The sequence below is a fragment of the Atractosteus spatula genome, chromosome 6, assembly GCF_055471065.1.
Source record: "Atractosteus spatula isolate fAtrSpa1 chromosome 6, fAtrSpa1.hap1, whole genome shotgun sequence".
In the NCBI taxonomy this organism is placed as follows: domain Eukaryota; kingdom Metazoa; phylum Chordata; class Actinopteri; order Semionotiformes; family Lepisosteidae; genus Atractosteus; species Atractosteus spatula.
In genome coordinates, this window is record NC_142711.1 from 43,263,301 (window position 1) to 43,280,215 (window position 16,915).

At 38.3% G+C, this 16,915-nt stretch overlaps 1 protein-coding gene across 2 annotated transcripts in view; it reads right to left on the reverse strand.

Annotated features, from left to right (window-relative positions):
• LOC148832928 (uncharacterized) overlaps positions 1–14,245 on the reverse strand; it is a 97,065-nt gene extending 82,820 nt beyond the window's left edge. The window contains exons 1-2 of one of the 2 annotated variants that reach the window (XR_016091242.1): positions 14,108–14,245; positions 3,032–3,414 (exon numbers count right to left, since the gene is read on the reverse strand). Coding sequence is in view for 1 of the 2 variants with exons in the window: in XM_088918601.1 (XP_088774727.1) it covers positions 3,032–3,137 (106 nt within the window). In the remaining variant the exon portion in view is untranslated. The remainder of the gene's footprint in view (positions 1–3,031; positions 3,415–14,107) is intronic. The other variant, XM_088918601.1, reaches the window with a different exon arrangement.
• Between the last annotated feature and the right edge of the window lie 2,670 nt (positions 14,246–16,915).

The window sequence follows — 16,915 nt, forward strand, 5'->3', positions numbered from 1 at the left end:
ATATTGCAATGTTTTCATATTCTTAGAATACTTTTAGAGAAGTGGAACAGTAAAACAGCCATCTAGTATCCTGAAAATAACAGTCTGCTAAAGTATTTTAAAAAGCACCCAAAGACAGTGGTAGGAGCCTAAGACCAGACACCCCAGTCTGTGCAGTTAGGGATTTACAGAAGGCTGTTTTTTACTCACCAAGTATCAAGATTTCTATTGAGCACTATTATTTATGTTTAGCCATAAACTATTTTCTGTTGAGAGCATTTCTGAAATCAATTAAAATTTGCCTTAATACAACAGAAAATGCTGAAGAGCTATCAAGAAATAGCAGAATTGTAGGTTTGATCTATATTAAGTTGTTTTGGTCAAAGATCTTAACACAGGAAAACAGCTTCCATTTATTTTGTTTGTGTGTTTATAAAAACATTAATTTTTGTTTATGCATTACTTCAGTAATTTTATGTGTTTAAAATTATATTTATATAAGAGTCAACTGGATGCCTGCTCTATACTCCAAACTAAATTGTAATTAGCAATTGTTAAAATGAGTGGCATGGTGGTACAATGGTTAGCATTGCTGCCCTGCAGCACTGGGGCCCTGGGTTCAATTCTGGACCTTGGGTCCTATCCGTGTGGAGTTTGTATGTTCTCCCCATGTTTGCGTGGGAAGAACTTCTGGCATCTCCAGTTTCCTCCTGCAGTCCAAAAAGATTCTGGCTTCTGTGAAGACTGGCCCTGGTGTGAGTCTGTGCATGTTGGTGTCTGTGTGTGCCCTGTGATGGACTGGCATCCCATCCAGGGTGAATCCCACCCTGTGCCTGCTGCTTGCTGGGACAGGTTCCAGCTCCCCTGCTATCCTGCTAATGGAAGAAGCAGTTAGAAAATAAATGGGTGCTAATGTCAAAATTTCATAAAACAAGCCTTCATCAGGACAAATATGCTTAGCTCAACAAAGATCTATTATATATAAGAGCTCCCCAATCACTGGCAGTCCATGAACAAAAAGTTCCTCTTTCTTTCATCTGTCTGGATATAAAATTAACAATTAAGATCCATGTAGCAAAAAGCCAAATAAATATAAATCCAGACATCAATTCATCAATAGTGGATCTCTGTTTACCCTACAGTTGGCTCTACCATTTATATTTTTCCGGACAGCACCTTCATGATTTTTGGGGGTGTGTTTTTTATTTATCTTTTTGCATTTGTCACGATCGCTACTCCTCCTCTTAAGGGCGCTCCAGCCCTTCCTTGTTCTGCCTTATTCCCCGCACCTGTTCCTTATTCCAGCCCCTCTTCAGTTCCCCCTTAAAAGCCAGACGCAGACGTCATTCGAGGCTCTTCACTGAATTCTGTTTCGTGTGAGCCCGGGTCCTGCTGCATCTGGCTCCATTATGGTTTTAACCTTCTGTTCCTGATCCCCCCCCGCTGGTGCCGACCCGGTTCCTGGTTTTTAATCCCCCAGATGGATAGCCTGGCCATGGACTTATGCTTCTGTTTTGGTTTCCCGTTTGGACTTCGTCTTGGATTGTTCGCCCCGGACTCACTTCCCCTGGACACCTGCACACCTAGGACACGGCCCCCTGTCTCCATACCATCTCCTGCATGACTTGTTCCTAGAGTTTCCTCACAATTCCGGAGTGTCGTCTGCATAGGGCTCGGAAAGAACTGTTTCGTGACAGCATTAAGGTTATACTAATACAATATAAATTGCTGTGTTTTTTTTATAAACAGATGGTGGCTATAGGGGACACTCCCAGCAAATCCTGTCAATGTTTCAGGGGACAATAATGCCAGAACAGCAAACCACAACACAGGCACTTTGCAGCTGAGAGTGTTACGATGGGGGGAATTCAGTGTTTGGGATCCATTCAGGAGTGCAGGCCAAGATTCTTGAAGATCAGCCAGACTCTTTTTATGTTCCCAGTTCAGCACATGCACTCACTCTAGGTTCACAGAACACTCCAATATCTAAGAATTTAAGGTTCTATTCTTTTGCCTTCTCATCTGCCTCAGCTGAAGGGTCTTGTGCAGACCACCCATCAAGAAATGGCTCCCTTACTTGACCTTCAAGCTGCAGGACATGAGTTTCCATGCTGCATAGCAGCAAGAAATAAACACATCTGAGACTGTCCAGACCCAGCTAGATTGGCGAGCTTATTTTATTTTTCATTTGCATCATGAACACTTCTGTTAGATATCCAGGATCATAAAGGTTCTGTTTATTTGATTCTTACATCCTAAGTGAGAGGTGTCCTACCCTGATCCTGAGGAGCCCTAGTCCAGTTAGGTCACTATATAGTTCAAATACAGGTCACCTGTGTCTTAAGATTGGGAAAACCTTTTTAATATTTGAAAATTAAGCAAGTAATGTGTTCAATGAAAAGAACTGAGGTCCTAAATGATCCTTAAATTACTTGACTTACCAGATCCTGTGTTTAGCTCATCACTAATTGTTTCAAACTTTCAAAAAACATTGATTTACTAGTGACCTAGAAAATCTCCTGGATTTGGGTTCTTTGAGAACAGAACTAGACGCCCCTGTAGAGTATTCTTTACTTGTCTCTGTTGAATATTATCTGCCATTACTAGGTAAACAGCTATAGAAATATAGGTAAAAAATCTATGCCACAGGATGCTGTGTAACCAGTTGCTGATACTTGTGGTTCTTCTTACAAAAAACTGTGAAAAAATATTCTAGAGTTTTATGCTCAAGTACCAGCTTAGTTTCAGTCTCTTTGCCCACAAACCACCACATAAATAAATTACTTTCATTATACCTCCGTGTGAGCTATTGAGATCCCATAAAAATATGATCCAATGCATTTAAATAGCATTTGTCAGTTTTTGTAACTTGGGTAAGAGAGGGTTCAGTGTAGCACAATGCATATAGACAAGTTCTTTATGTTTCTTCCATTTTTATTATCTGAAAATAAGAAAACTCTTTTGGTTGCAGTTCCTGTTTCAAGACATACAGTATTTGGTAACATGGCCAGAGATAGTAAAAATCCAGGAAACAATAAGAAGTCATCCATACCTGCCCCAAAAGGCTTGAAAGCCCACAGTTCTGTTGTAGATCCCCCAGCAAGGAAATACAATGGCACGTGCTTGTTCCAAGGGCCGTTTGTTAGTGGTATCCCCATGGTGCTGGACTGGGAGGTGAACAGTGCTAAAATCAAAGCTGCTTCACACCCCTAGCAAAATTCCTTCAGAGGAGCAACTCTTTCTAGAGGTTTCCATCTCTGGGTTTTCAAAGCCATCTTCTGAGTGCTCAGTGTACTCCCACTAATCCCTTGGAGGTTTTGGAAATCCCTTCCACTTGGAACATGTGGATTTTCATTCTGTACGCAACCATGAAAGCCTCCACAGAATGTGAGCCTTCCTAGCTCAAATCGTCGTCTAGTCTGCCTTCGTCGTCGTCTGAAAACAAGAATAAAAACAATGCCCTTGAGAAACTTCCATTTTGAAAACAACCAAAAGAGCTCTAACAAAGCACACACACTTTTTTTTTGGTTGTACCAGCCATTTACATCCTTTGTCTATCCTCATTACATACTGCAAAGGAACAGTGGTTGAATTAAAATATGTATTAGCTTAGTTGGTAAAAAAAAAACTATATATTGGTCTTAAAGCTTTAGATAAGATCACTATATATGATAGTCCTGCTCATAAGTCTGTTAAAACACTTTACCTCTTATGGTTATAAGGTTTAGCTGTTATACTTGCTCTCTAAAATGAAACTGCAAACAAACTAGCTTTAGTTTACAGAACATGTTCTCTTTGGAGCCGATGGCCAAAGACAGATGATTACTTAAAACAGAAATAAAGAACACCTTTCTCTGAATTTCGGAATGAATTATGGAATTGAAACAATGATGGAATCAGTCACTTCTGTCTCTATTTTTAAAAGGTAATCTGTAATAAAATGTGTTCAGCAAAAACAGTAGTGCATTTTCACTGATGAACAGTCACAGCGAAAACCTTAGTGTCAATATTGTTCAGTACTCTTTTGTGCTCTTATCCTGATTGCCGTATTTCTTTTTCTGTGTCTCATTTGGAGCTGATACTAATGAGCAAAATGCAAGTTTCAAAAGGAATAATTAAATCTGGCTAAAACAGTTAAGGGATATTCAAACAGACAGCACACTGCAAACATTTATTCAGAAACATTTAAAGCACAGAGGGAAGATAAAGAAACACTTCTCTAAAATATCACTTCTGTTTGTCATTTTCTGTGAATGAAGCCTTAACTGCACAGAACTCTCCAATGTGTCCAAGGAGGCTAATGTCAGCAATAATTACACTTCGCCTGACCAAGAAACAGACAGTAAAGATATTTTGCTTGGATAAAAAATGAGACATTTTGTTAAGTAGAACACATTGACATTAAGTCTTAATGCTTAAAAAAGTGTGTTCTTCATCTAAATCTCAAGACAGTGCTGTTGGACGACTATCAAATCCACTTTTCTTTCCATTCGCAAGCAATTCCACAAAGCGCAAGTATCCCGAACAGCTGTTGAGCAAATATGTGGGATGGAATCTTGCGGGTGGCTCAAGTAGCAGCCAATTCCCACTCTTGCCTGATAAGGCCTGGGTGACGCGTCTCTTTCTGCGGTCAAAAGGTCCATAACAGGTCAAGCTTATCTTTCTATTTTTTTTATCAGAACCACTCCCCGTTTTCCAAAGAATTTGTTGGTGCTTCCCTGGCCCATTTCCCACATTGATAATGTGAGCACCAGCAGTGTACAATGCCAGAAAAAAAAATACCCTGGATTCTTTAGAAATGAGAGCCGCGTATGGAAGCATGAGCACTGTAAGGTAGGAAAGTTGATGTCACCAGGAAATTATGCAGTTGTAAAAACAGACTGCAATGGTGAGAGAACTGCAAAACACAGGGCATTTACTGTATAAGGCAGTGTAGTATGGTCTGTGTAAAATCTCTCTGATTGCTCCTTGTCTCCTTCTACTGTATGTTATCTGCTGAAAGCTCTTTATTAGAGGACTGCCTATGCCTGTCAGCTGAGGACACACTTCAATGTAAACGTTTAAAAAAGAAATAAATACCATTAATATAACACCGTCCAAATCTTAATATATATGTGTCCCACCATTTCCCATAAACAGTGTGGCTGTGCTAAATACAAACATTTCTGGATAGTATCACAAGTCATGATTAATTTCTGTTCAAAGGTGGGTATGCCCCTTTTTAGTCCGTGTAGTGCCAGTATCAGCAAATGAATATAAACAAATGTATTCATATTGCTCTGTTTCCTTAGCTAAATAATACTACAGTACAATGATAACACTAATTATTATTATCTTGCTTAGCTGATGGACTTACCAAAGGCAAGTTACAAAGTTTTAAAAAAAACATAGATCAATGCAGCAATACAATATTACAATTTCGATACAAGTTTTACATTACAACAGTAGTATCATTTAAATACACTTCAAAAACATAGTCAATTAGTAGTGGACCAGTCCAGTATAGCTGGGAAGCTCACTACCCTGTCCAAGTCTTGAAGACGCAGTGGATCGTGGTTAGGGTTTGTGTACTTCTACCTTCAAAGTTTAAACTGGAGAGGCTGAGGACTTTGGAAGATGAGTAACAGAGGGATGTCAGCCAGCAACTCTGAAAAATGCTTAAGCGAAGCACTCCTCCACTTCCCAATGATGAATACTGTATTATGGTCTGCTTGTGCTGGGATTTCAAGATTTGTATACCCACATATACAGTAAATCTCTAAAGGAGAAATGCTCCTGGGTTATTCTCAAGGTACTCAGTGATTTTAACTTACTTTGGAAAACTAAGCTGGCCAGGTGATGAAAGACACACATAATCATCATATTAATAGTCCTTACTAGTAAACAGAAATATGCATGAATTTAAACAGACTAATGCCTTAAATGTTTGAATTCAAAACCCTTCTCTAAATGGACACAACCATAAAATTGTGAGGAAATAAGAATGTGCTACATGAGCAGGAAAGCAGAAATGAGGTGATTTGTAATTCATAAAGATGTAAAGATTAACACACTTCAAAACAACAGGGTAGACATTACTGGCGGACATTTTCTCTAAACTGTCCTAATTGCTCTGATAACAACAATTTAAACCCTTCTAAGTAAAACAAAACACAACAAAACCATTCTTCTGCAGAGAAAAAGCTCTACCACCTACCATACACGTTGGGAAGTTCTATGTAAAGGAAGTAAGGAACTAGTGATAAGAAAGGCAAATGGAAAACAGTGTTGCCACAGATAGAAGACACACCTAGTGGGCTTTTCAGTCACATAGTCTTCCCTCCCTGTCTTTGCCTCACCACTGCACAAACAGTGCCTTCCAAAAGCCTTTTAATTCTGTTTGGACAACACATGAGAGGTGTCAGTCTGGGTCGTCTGAACTGCAATGTTGTCAAGAAGGGGCTATCAGTAAAGCTGCATTCCTGACACATGTTACTGCTCCTGAGGATTTTCTGTTCCATCAAGCGAAAAGACAAGAGTAGATCTTGGGGTGTCACAATTGGGTTACAATACTATTCATCTGGTATACATCACAGGGTGCTTCAGTGCAACTATCAAGGAGTGATACATTTTTATTAAAGACGTTTGCTTCTTGAAGATTAATGTGAACATGGCACAAAAAATAATTTAAAAGAATGATTCATTTTTCCTTATAATAGCACATAAGCCCATAAAATGCAGTGCTACACATCAACTGAAGATAAAATAATTTCATATAAGAATGGGGGAAGTTCAGTTGGTATTGATATTATGCTAGCAATGAAAATGGAGTCTCAAGGGGCTGGAATACTTTTAGCACTTTATCTTTTGTGGATTGTACACTTAGGATTCAACACTTCAGTTCACAATCCACCTACAGTAAGTGAGAATTCATGTTAATTATTCAACCCCCCACCTCAGAGACACAAACACACCGAAACCTTTCCTGGTGAGTTATTGTTAATATGGTGGTGACATCATAGTGACATAAATCCAGTTACATTGAATTTATACATTTTATTTTCACTTGAAACTATTTTAAAAATAAAAGGAAGGACAGAATTTCTATTAATTATTAAACATTACAGCAATTAAATGGAAAGGAATGTAAACGTTAACTGACATTTATTTACATCAGTAGTCAGATGTTTGAAAATCATGGCTTCAATCTAAATTGAATTCTTAGCCTGTTGTAAAAGGTTCCCAAACATTTGTCACTTGCTTCCTCCTCCCCAAAGAGTTAAATTTCACACCCCAACCAAACCCCACCTCCACCCCCACAGTGAAACTTTTTTTTGCCCAGGAATTGAGAATTTAACAAATATGGAACTGTATATATGTAACAATTTACTGTATTCTAGCTATAAACAATCCAAAACATTTAACAGTAATAGACACAATATAATATATAAAAGATAATAATATACTGTTTACACAATCTTAATCCTGCAAATATTTGTCCTGGCCAAATGTCCCCCTGGCATTTACCAATCATGGCTTCCTAATTATCCCTATATAGTAATCTATGAATTGGCTTCATAACTCTGTTCTCCTCCCCACTAATAGCTGATGTGTGGTGAGTGTACTGGCGCACTATGGCTACCATCGCATCATCCAGGTGGGGGCTGCACATTGGTGGTGGTGGAGGGGAGTCCCCATTACCTGTAAAGTGAGTAATTTGAGTGGAGTGTCCACCCACACATCAGATATCAGTGGGGAGGAGAAGAGAGTAATAAAGCCAATTCACAGATGAGGGATTATTAGGAGGCCATGACTGATAAAGGCAAATGGAAAATTTGGCCAGGACGCTGGGGTTACACCCCTACTCTTGTCAAGAAATGGCCTGGGATTTTTAATGACCACAGAGAGTCAGGACCTCAGTTTTACATCTCATCTGAAGGACCTTTTTACACTATAGTGTCCCCGTCACTATACTGGGGCATTAGGACCCACAAAGACCTCAGGGTGAGCGCCCCCTGCTGGTCCCACTAACACCTCTTCCAGCAGCAACCTTAGTTTTTCCCAGGAGGTCTCCCATCCAAGTACTGACCAGGCTCACACCTGCTGAGCTTCAGCAGGTTGCTAGTTGTGAGTTACAGAGTGATATGGCTGTAAGGACAGGCTGCCCAACACCCTCTCACTATTGCGAGGACTGAGCTTGGCAGGAGAAGCCGAAGTCCTGGGTGCGAGATCGATATACCGTATGAAGCCAAGCTCCAAGTTCCTCTCAGATGTCAATTTAAACTCCATTAATATATTTTAAACAGAAACAAAATATAATTTTACAAGCCTTTATGTCTGGGCAGGCAACCTACTAGTTGTAGAGCAGCAGCACTTGAAGAAAAAGCTGTTAAACTGGTCAAGTTAGCCAATATTGAGCTGATTCACAGCATAAAGGAGTTCAGCTGGATTTCTGAATTCCTGCAGACACCAGCCTTTCAGGACCTTCAGGATGCCAGTGATAACTGAACTAACTGAAGCCAGATCCAAAATGGCAGACCTACGAAGCCTCAGCTACTTCTCCTGTATGAACATGGTGACAGACCAAGGAGGGCACGACAGCAGCCATGGACTTCTCATGGTCCATCACAACTCATGTACATCAAGCCTACTGCCTGGAGGAGGGAGTTGGGCCTGAGATCTGGAAAGATTTATTTGTGCCCATTAAGGTTTTCCTCACCTCTATGCCCACTGATCAACTTTTGTAATACACTATTATATTACAGAATGTTTATTAAATTTGCAAAACATTATTGTGATTCCTAAAATCACTTTAGAGCACTGACTCTAAAACTCAGTATCCTCAGACCTTAGGCTGTGCCAAGAGAGTGTCCCTAAAAACAATGTAAAACCTTTTACCCTAAATATATAAAATCAATCTTGCTACACAAAGCTCAGTTTTGACTCACAGCTGCTTTTAATCATTTATATTTTGTAGATAAATATAAATCTTGACTGGTATTAGTTTTAAATGCAAAAAAAGAGGTTTCTCAACCAAAATCCTGCTCTGTAATACTATTAAAGATAATAATCAATCCCTGCTGCTCTCGTCTATTAAACATTACCCACAAAATCTTTGAGGTATATAACTATAAAAGTTTTAGTTGCTTATACAGTTTTAGGCAGGCCGAGAAATTACTATTTCACACATGGTTTTTATCAATATTTTTGCAAAATCCACATGTCTGAAATAATGCCTAAAATTTAGTCAACACTTGAAACTCCACTTACTCTATTGGTTGCTAAAACAGTACTGTGTTTCTCAATAAAGCCGTGTGGCATGTTTTTTTGTGTGTTCAGATCTGCTCAGAAAGGATATATGTACAGTATATACTGTATACACTTCTCAACATTTTCTAGGTATAGAAATATCTATACCTAGATATATACATCCCTATATATACTGTATAGAAAATGATATATAAATAACTTTCTAGTAAGAGGCCATGATCATCTAAACTAACACAATGGTGATTAATTTTTATTTCTCTTTTTTTTATTAACTCCACCCCACCCCTCAACTTTGAAGGACTTCTTAATTTTTTTTCTTTCTTTCTCACTCTCTGATTTTTTTTCTTATTATACAAAAAAAAGTCTTACATTCACAAAAAATGAAACACAACAAGAAAAAAAATAGATGAATTCAAAAACCTCCTAATGATATTCTTAACATCCAGTGCCATTCAAGTATGTCTCTAACAGGCCCCAAACATTCCTATACTGAGTTAATTTTTGTTGACAATCCCACATCACATGTGGTTGTTTTATGGCAAATCTACCAAGAGCTTACAAGTTGTAGGCGCACAATTGCTGGTATGTCCCATGCCTCTAGTCATCTCAAAGACCGTCATATTCAAGGCAATTTATCAGACTTATAAGTTTAAATGATGAAACATGCAGGAATAACCATTTTGTTGATATCTTGGCACAAGCATGATGAACACAGGCCCTAGTGTCTTGGAATGTGGAGGCACACAGGACCATAGAGAACCATCATAAATGTGTGATTTTTCAAAAATATATTCATTATTTATGCAATATTTAAACCACTGACATTGACTATAGGAAACACGGTGCAGGCAGGATGAGTGTGAGGTGGTCCAGCCTCAACATCATCCCAGTCACAACAGCATACTGTCAGAAAGCTTACGAACAAAGCTTGTGAATAAGGATCATTCACAAATAAGGATCACATTCATACTGCTGCTCAGCTGAGAAATTAACACTACATCATGTCTAAATAAAACTACAAGTGTGTCTCCATGCAAATGAATTGTAACTGCACTTATAAGGCAGGATGAGGGCCAAGACGGCTGCTTAAATACAGGCTTCTCATTCAAGGTCATTTATAAGAGAGGCTGAACCGTGCAAAAAGTGTCACATGATCCACACAGGATTGGAGGTGAGATCACTTCAGTCCCAGTTCCGGTCTTACAATAAGGACAGAAGGGACAGAAGGTCAAGGGCCTGGGAAAGAGTGAGAGAGATATTTCCGTGGCAACGGGATTATAACAATTATGAAAAGAGGTCAGTTAGGGTTTGAGATACTATTTATGTGACTGATAAGATGGACACCGATACTAGACAACATCACTGGTGTTCAAGGCTGCTCTCTGCAGAAAAGTAATTTAATATGTATCTGAGTGGTAATATCTCTGTGGACATGTTTATTTTTGGTGTACATAGATGTGTGTGAGCATGCATACTGTACATGTGGATATGATCATTATTATTGTTGTTTCACCACCTTAAATTATTATGTTCTTTTTCTGCCATATTACATATGTGGGTGTGTACATCTATGTACACATTTTTACCTTATTTCACTCTGCCTTTATTCTCGGTTTGCTCGTAAAGTTAGTAACATGCATTAAAACATACTCAATAATGCTAGGTTTTCAGGGTTGGCATTTTACTTATTATTTTCCAAAAACAGCCCATGTTATTAATAGCTGCAGAAAATGTGAAGCAAACCTCTTATTCAGTATATCGTCATCAAGGTGCATCTGAGCATTTTATTTTCAACTGAGATAAATTAAACTGATGTTTTCTTCTCTGTGTGTTGTTCATTTTTGTATTCCGAGTACTGCAAAGAACACACCTGCCCATGATGTAAAGAGAACGTCAAGATAAATCCTTCATCTGAATGGAATCACGTTTTCAGCCTGAACGTTGTTGTTTTTTTCCATTGTTGAGGCAATATTTACAAAGAAAAGAAAAACATTTAAAAAGTGGCCCACAATAAAGATGTATGATTGGCCCTACACCGTTTTAACTTACTTTTGTGGAGGAAGTTCTCACTCTGTACAAATTACAGTATATAGCTAAAGTCGCATCTCTACGCTAGCTTCTTCTGATTTTGTACTGGGCTTTCTGTCCAGAGTGTTGTAAGAAGCACTTCCAGACATTCAGCACTTAATGGGATAACTGCAATTCAATATTTGTGTTTAATATTACTTCTTACGTGTTGTAAATCATTTTAAACATGACAACAAACTCTTTTTTTATCCTAACTTGCCCCTTACATCAAAGTTCAGACAATCAAGATGAGATGACCCTGCAATTAAGGCTGATATTTCAGTCCTCAGATATTATTTACTTTACATTTGAGCCTAGGACCACACCAGTATCAGTAACAGCCCCAGTTGCACATAACATTCACAAATTTATACATAACGTTGACATATTTTTTCATTAGTACATAATTTGCTTCAGACAGTTACTAATAATCCCCAGTTTACATTCTAAAATTGTGAATAAGGTATTCCAAATTCCACAGCTGTGTTGTCTCTTACTAGATTTAAAACTTTTACTATAAAAAAGGGGAGATAAAAGTCAGCAAACAAAACATTTTTCTTCACTCCTATTGTCCAGAAATAAGGTAAATGATAACTAAAATAATACATTTCCATCCCCTTATTCTATGAATCCCCTTTGTCCATTAGTTATAAACAGAATTCCACTTGTGAGAAGATATAAGTAAAGGTAACAAATTAACATGTCTACATTTAACACTAGTATTCTGGTTTCATGTTTCCAAGTAAAATGAAAAACAAACTTTTTTTTTTACTTTTTATTTTAAAATCTGTATTTTACCACACCAAACAAAAAAAGTACATTTACACACGTCTTGTGCTTACTTTTGAAATTAAAAAACAGTGAACAACTGGGAAAAAAAAGATTTGAATTCCAAGTGAAGAAAACACACCTGTCAAGAGCTGAGTGGTATCTACAGGTTTTATACTGATATCTTACAGAGATCAAACCCCAAAAGTAGTATTTCACATTTTTAAATATTATTTTCTTAGAAAGGACACCATACTGTTGCATTGAGACGTTAAAATCAGTCTATTGATCAAAGGAAAAAAAGGAATTGCAATCAGATATAATTGCATCAGATTTAGTTCTTTATTGTACTACTGTATGCCACTGTTTAACATACTGTAGCAGCAAAGGGTACTGTGTGTTTTATGCACATCTAGGGAAGGATAGGCCTTTACAAGATTCAAACTCACATTAAAAATAAAAACAAATAATTAGGACCACTCTGGTCTTGATGAGTATGCTATTTTGGAGTTCTCGCAAAGATAATAACTGCAAAACAAAATCATTCGGAAACAAAACCAGTTTCTGCAAGACTCCCAAAATGCACTGCCCTCCACTACAGTTTTTAGATAGAATGTATCTCATGTCCGTCGTTTCACTTTCAGAAAGCGCAAGCGACTCGGAGATCTTTAACATCCACACATATCATCAGCTGTATTAATATAAATTGGGAGAGCAGTAGAAGAAACCCTTTATGTTTTCTCATTCATAATCTGTCGCACACTCAGTTGAATACTGAGTACGATTTGGTAGTCTTTTCAATTAGAAGGCTTTTTTTGTTTAATATTTTAATGTTATGAACTTCCTTTGTTTGTTTTCAGTGCTGCTCCCATTCAGACAGTAGCTTAGACATTTAATGAAGCAAGTGGGATTTATGATGTTTACCCAAACCGATCCAACAAGTTAGTCTTTTGATAACTACACACTTTAAAATGATCAATTTACCTTTCTAAACCTCTGTGTAGCTTAACCAAGAGTACTGTATATCATGCGCTTTTATTCAAAAGACCTCCGTTGTTTAAAGCCTTAACGCAAAGGTAAGTGGACTCCAAAAGCCTAACAGCGCTTCCACCAAATCGAAAGACAAGTAATTTTTAATAGTGTCATAAAAATAACATCTGCGTGGATTGTGGGTTTCATGGAATAAGCAGTCAGTGGAGCGCTCTTAAAACGAGGGTTTCATCGCTATTGTTATCATCATAGTTGGCATCATTGTTTAAAGGATTAATTAATTCCTCTTTCAGTGCAAATCACACTCCTGAAACTCTCGGAAGTTACTCACAAAGTCAGATTTGTCATCTTCTTTTTTTTTTCCATGATAAGTTAAAAGCACCTGAATGTTCCAAAGGAATGTAAAACTTGTGTAAGTAGTAGTGCGCTTCAAAAGTCAGGTATAAAATACTGCCTGGTGATAATTAAACAAAAAAGGAAAAGAGCAGTAATTTGACAAAGATCTGTGAGCTGCATTTCAAGTTTTAGCCTTCATTGGAGTTTAGAATATCCCTGGTTTCCAGTGGGTAACATACCTAAAATATCAATTAGACTATAAGAAGCAGGTGAAGATTAGAAATAGCGGAACAGCAACTACCTGTCTTCCAAATAGTCAATCATAACCCGTGATAGCTGGTAAGACGTGACAGGTTGCAGTTGTCTGCATCGACATGGGGGATGGGCAGAATGGAAACTATCCGAAGCGTGTTGCTCAAATCAAAGCCTCTATAACCTTTATATGATTATCTAACAATACCAGTTTCATTTTTGAATGTTTATATATTTCTTGTTTTAAGGCAACGGCACCCTGGCGGTCTCAAAGCTTGTAGCTCCGTAAGTTATAAAACTTCCAAAAGTGGACACATTTTCTAGAATGCCCACATATTTTATGAAGAATAACGGAACCCTGCAACTCTCGCTTGACTTCTTAACATTTCCTTCTGCCTCCTGACGCTAATTAGAAAACAAAACATCGAAGAATGGGGGAAGGGGATTAAAGAACGCAAGGCCTTACCCTCTCTTCGGATATTCCCACATATTGCGTGAACATTTATATTCCATTTCTGGGGTGGAAATGTCTCCGCAGCTCACAATACCACACTTTGCAAGCAGCTAAATCTCGACCTCTTTTCCATGTGCTCAGAGCACGCGCTCAGTGGAACGTTCTGCATACAGTCAGATACAGTGAGTGACGTCATGGTTTCGCCGAGCTGCCACAGGGGAGCTGAAACGCGTGTAATACAAATCCCACAGAGCGTGAAAGTTTGAAATAGAATAGCTGGGATTTTACGTCTGGAGGGTATTCACTACCATTATCGGTGCATATGCATCATTTATCGCTTTAGGTGAGGGTGAATTTAACCATCGTTTTACAATTAGGAATCCGTTTAATTCAGGGTGGCTAGCGTTTTGTATAGTCCTATTAGAGTGCAATGTAAATCTCACGTGTTCAGGTATAAGGCACTGAACGGTCTGGCTAATTTTTCTCAAGGGTTTATTGCATCCGTGTAGTCCAGATCTTAATCTACGATCTCTTGATACAGGCTGTACTCTGCTAGAACCCCACTCCACACAACGGGCGATGAAGCCTTCTCTTGTGCATCACTAGTCTGTGTACACGCGTCGCGACTCTCAACATACAGTAATTAAAATTCGCTTAATGACCTAAAATGTATAATTTAGTTTTACTCATATTACTGTGCGTTTCCCATCTTTTTACCTCTACACTTTACGAGTGTAAATTGTACATGAACTTATTTATTTTTTAAAAAAAAAAGCTCTTACATAAATATTGTACTGAACTTCTTGAGAATTGAGACTGAATCCTTGTTGGTTAGCAGCCTGTCCCTGACTCGCAGCATAGGGGCCCTACAGTAAGTTAAATCCTGGACCCGGGGTGATATCTGCGTGGAGTTTGCATGCTCTCCCCGTGTTTCTGTGGGTTTTCTCCGGCTGCTCCGGTTTCCTCCCTCAGTCAACAGACATACTGGTAGGTTGATTGGCTTCCGTTAAATCGGCCCTGACGTGAGTGTGCGCCGGTGCTCCGGGCCACAGTGACCCTTAATTGAATATGCGGTTGTTGAAAGCGACGTGGTACTGTACTACCAAGAATCGACACACACTACACGTCGTGTGTATTGTTCATGTACTGTATATTTCAACATGTGAAAAGGGAGCACTAAAAAAAAAGACTAGAACTAAAGTGGTTTGAAATAGTTTCTTAATCACTTGAGAAACTATTCCAAACCACCCAGAAAGTAAAAACCCTCCAGTCCTTTAGAATTACAAACCTAACATCTAACTGCTGTATCTCAATTACTGTGATCCAAAGCGCGCAATCCACAAATTACACACTCGGAATGCGCCATCAAGTCTGTCAGTGCAGAGAGAGGATTGTGCACAATCACCTTGCGCTTTGAACTACAGTAGGTTACGCTCTGTGTGTATGCAGGAGGGGCGTCTAATTTATCACAATAATGCCATGTATAATTGAACAGTCTATACAAAAGAACTTAGTATAGTCGCTGACCTTTATTTTTTTCAGAGGGAGGGGATTCGCAGCGTTTTTTTTTTTGTTCTTGTCGTTGAGCCCGTCTTCTTAAAATTCCATCGCGACCTCCTCCCTGAATAGCAGGCGAAATAAAAGGATACATCGTGGACACATTCAACACAGAACATTGTATAGAATAAGAAATTCATGTGTAAAAAAAGACATTTTCGACATTCACTGGTATCAGTTAAACTCAATGGACACGTTAATTTAAATAATACTCAGGGAGGTCCAGTTTCTGTGTAGGAAATGGGTAATGAAGAGGCTGTAGGCAAAGAGCACGCATACTGAAGAGTCTCTTGGCGAAGTTTTGACTTGTTGCAGACAACAGAGACATTACTTGTGCAGTCCGTCTGCGAAGTGGGAAACTTAAACTTGCCTTGGTCCAAACTATTTATGGAAACATGTCTTGTTTATTTACAGTCTCGATTCATACAGTTTTGTAAATCTCAAAACAACCGTAGTTTGAAACTGATGGTGTTTGAAGATAACCACTGAATGCAGATCCAGAGCAGTTCACCGATAACAGTACGTATTTTACAAAATCTAACGCATCCAACGCAAAATATTGTAATAACACTCACATTCATTATCGGTTTTGTTTTGGTTATATTACACAAAAATAGTAGTGTTTTTACAACGTTACTGAGAGAATCCGTCAGATTTTGGAAACCTAAATTTTAGCTTCAATTCAAAACTACGCTTAGATTGTATGCATTAAAGACATAAGAATACCACAAAATCCCAAACTGACCCAATTAATGTTGCAGCAGCAAAATATTAACGTTATATTTTGGCCGTGACAACAATGCAAAGAATGTCTCATTAAATTCATATTTATGTACTATGCTGCAACTTTTTTTTAAAAAATGCCATTGCATTACAGTATTACAGCAGTACAGAACGGGGTCACCTCTTTGTTGCATTTGGTGCAGAGAACGAGGGGACTTCGTGGTTTTCTATTAGTAATGCTTGTAATGAATTGCCCAGAATTTCATCTCAACAAGGCTGCAGGGTATCCAAGGCCGCCTCTCCAGTGCTCTGACACTTAATGGCTATAACTGGTCAAATACACTGGGCAGGCTGTTAGTTTATAGACTAGTTGTCCTTGTGATGGCCATGCAATTAAGGTGTAGGGTTTTATTCCATGTATTTACTCATTATAAAATTATATTTTCCAGTATTATATGTATATAGAACTGTTCAGTTTGCAAAAAATACAAAATTGTCGTGTTGTGTGTCATTTTTGCTGTCCATTCTAGCTTTTGAAAC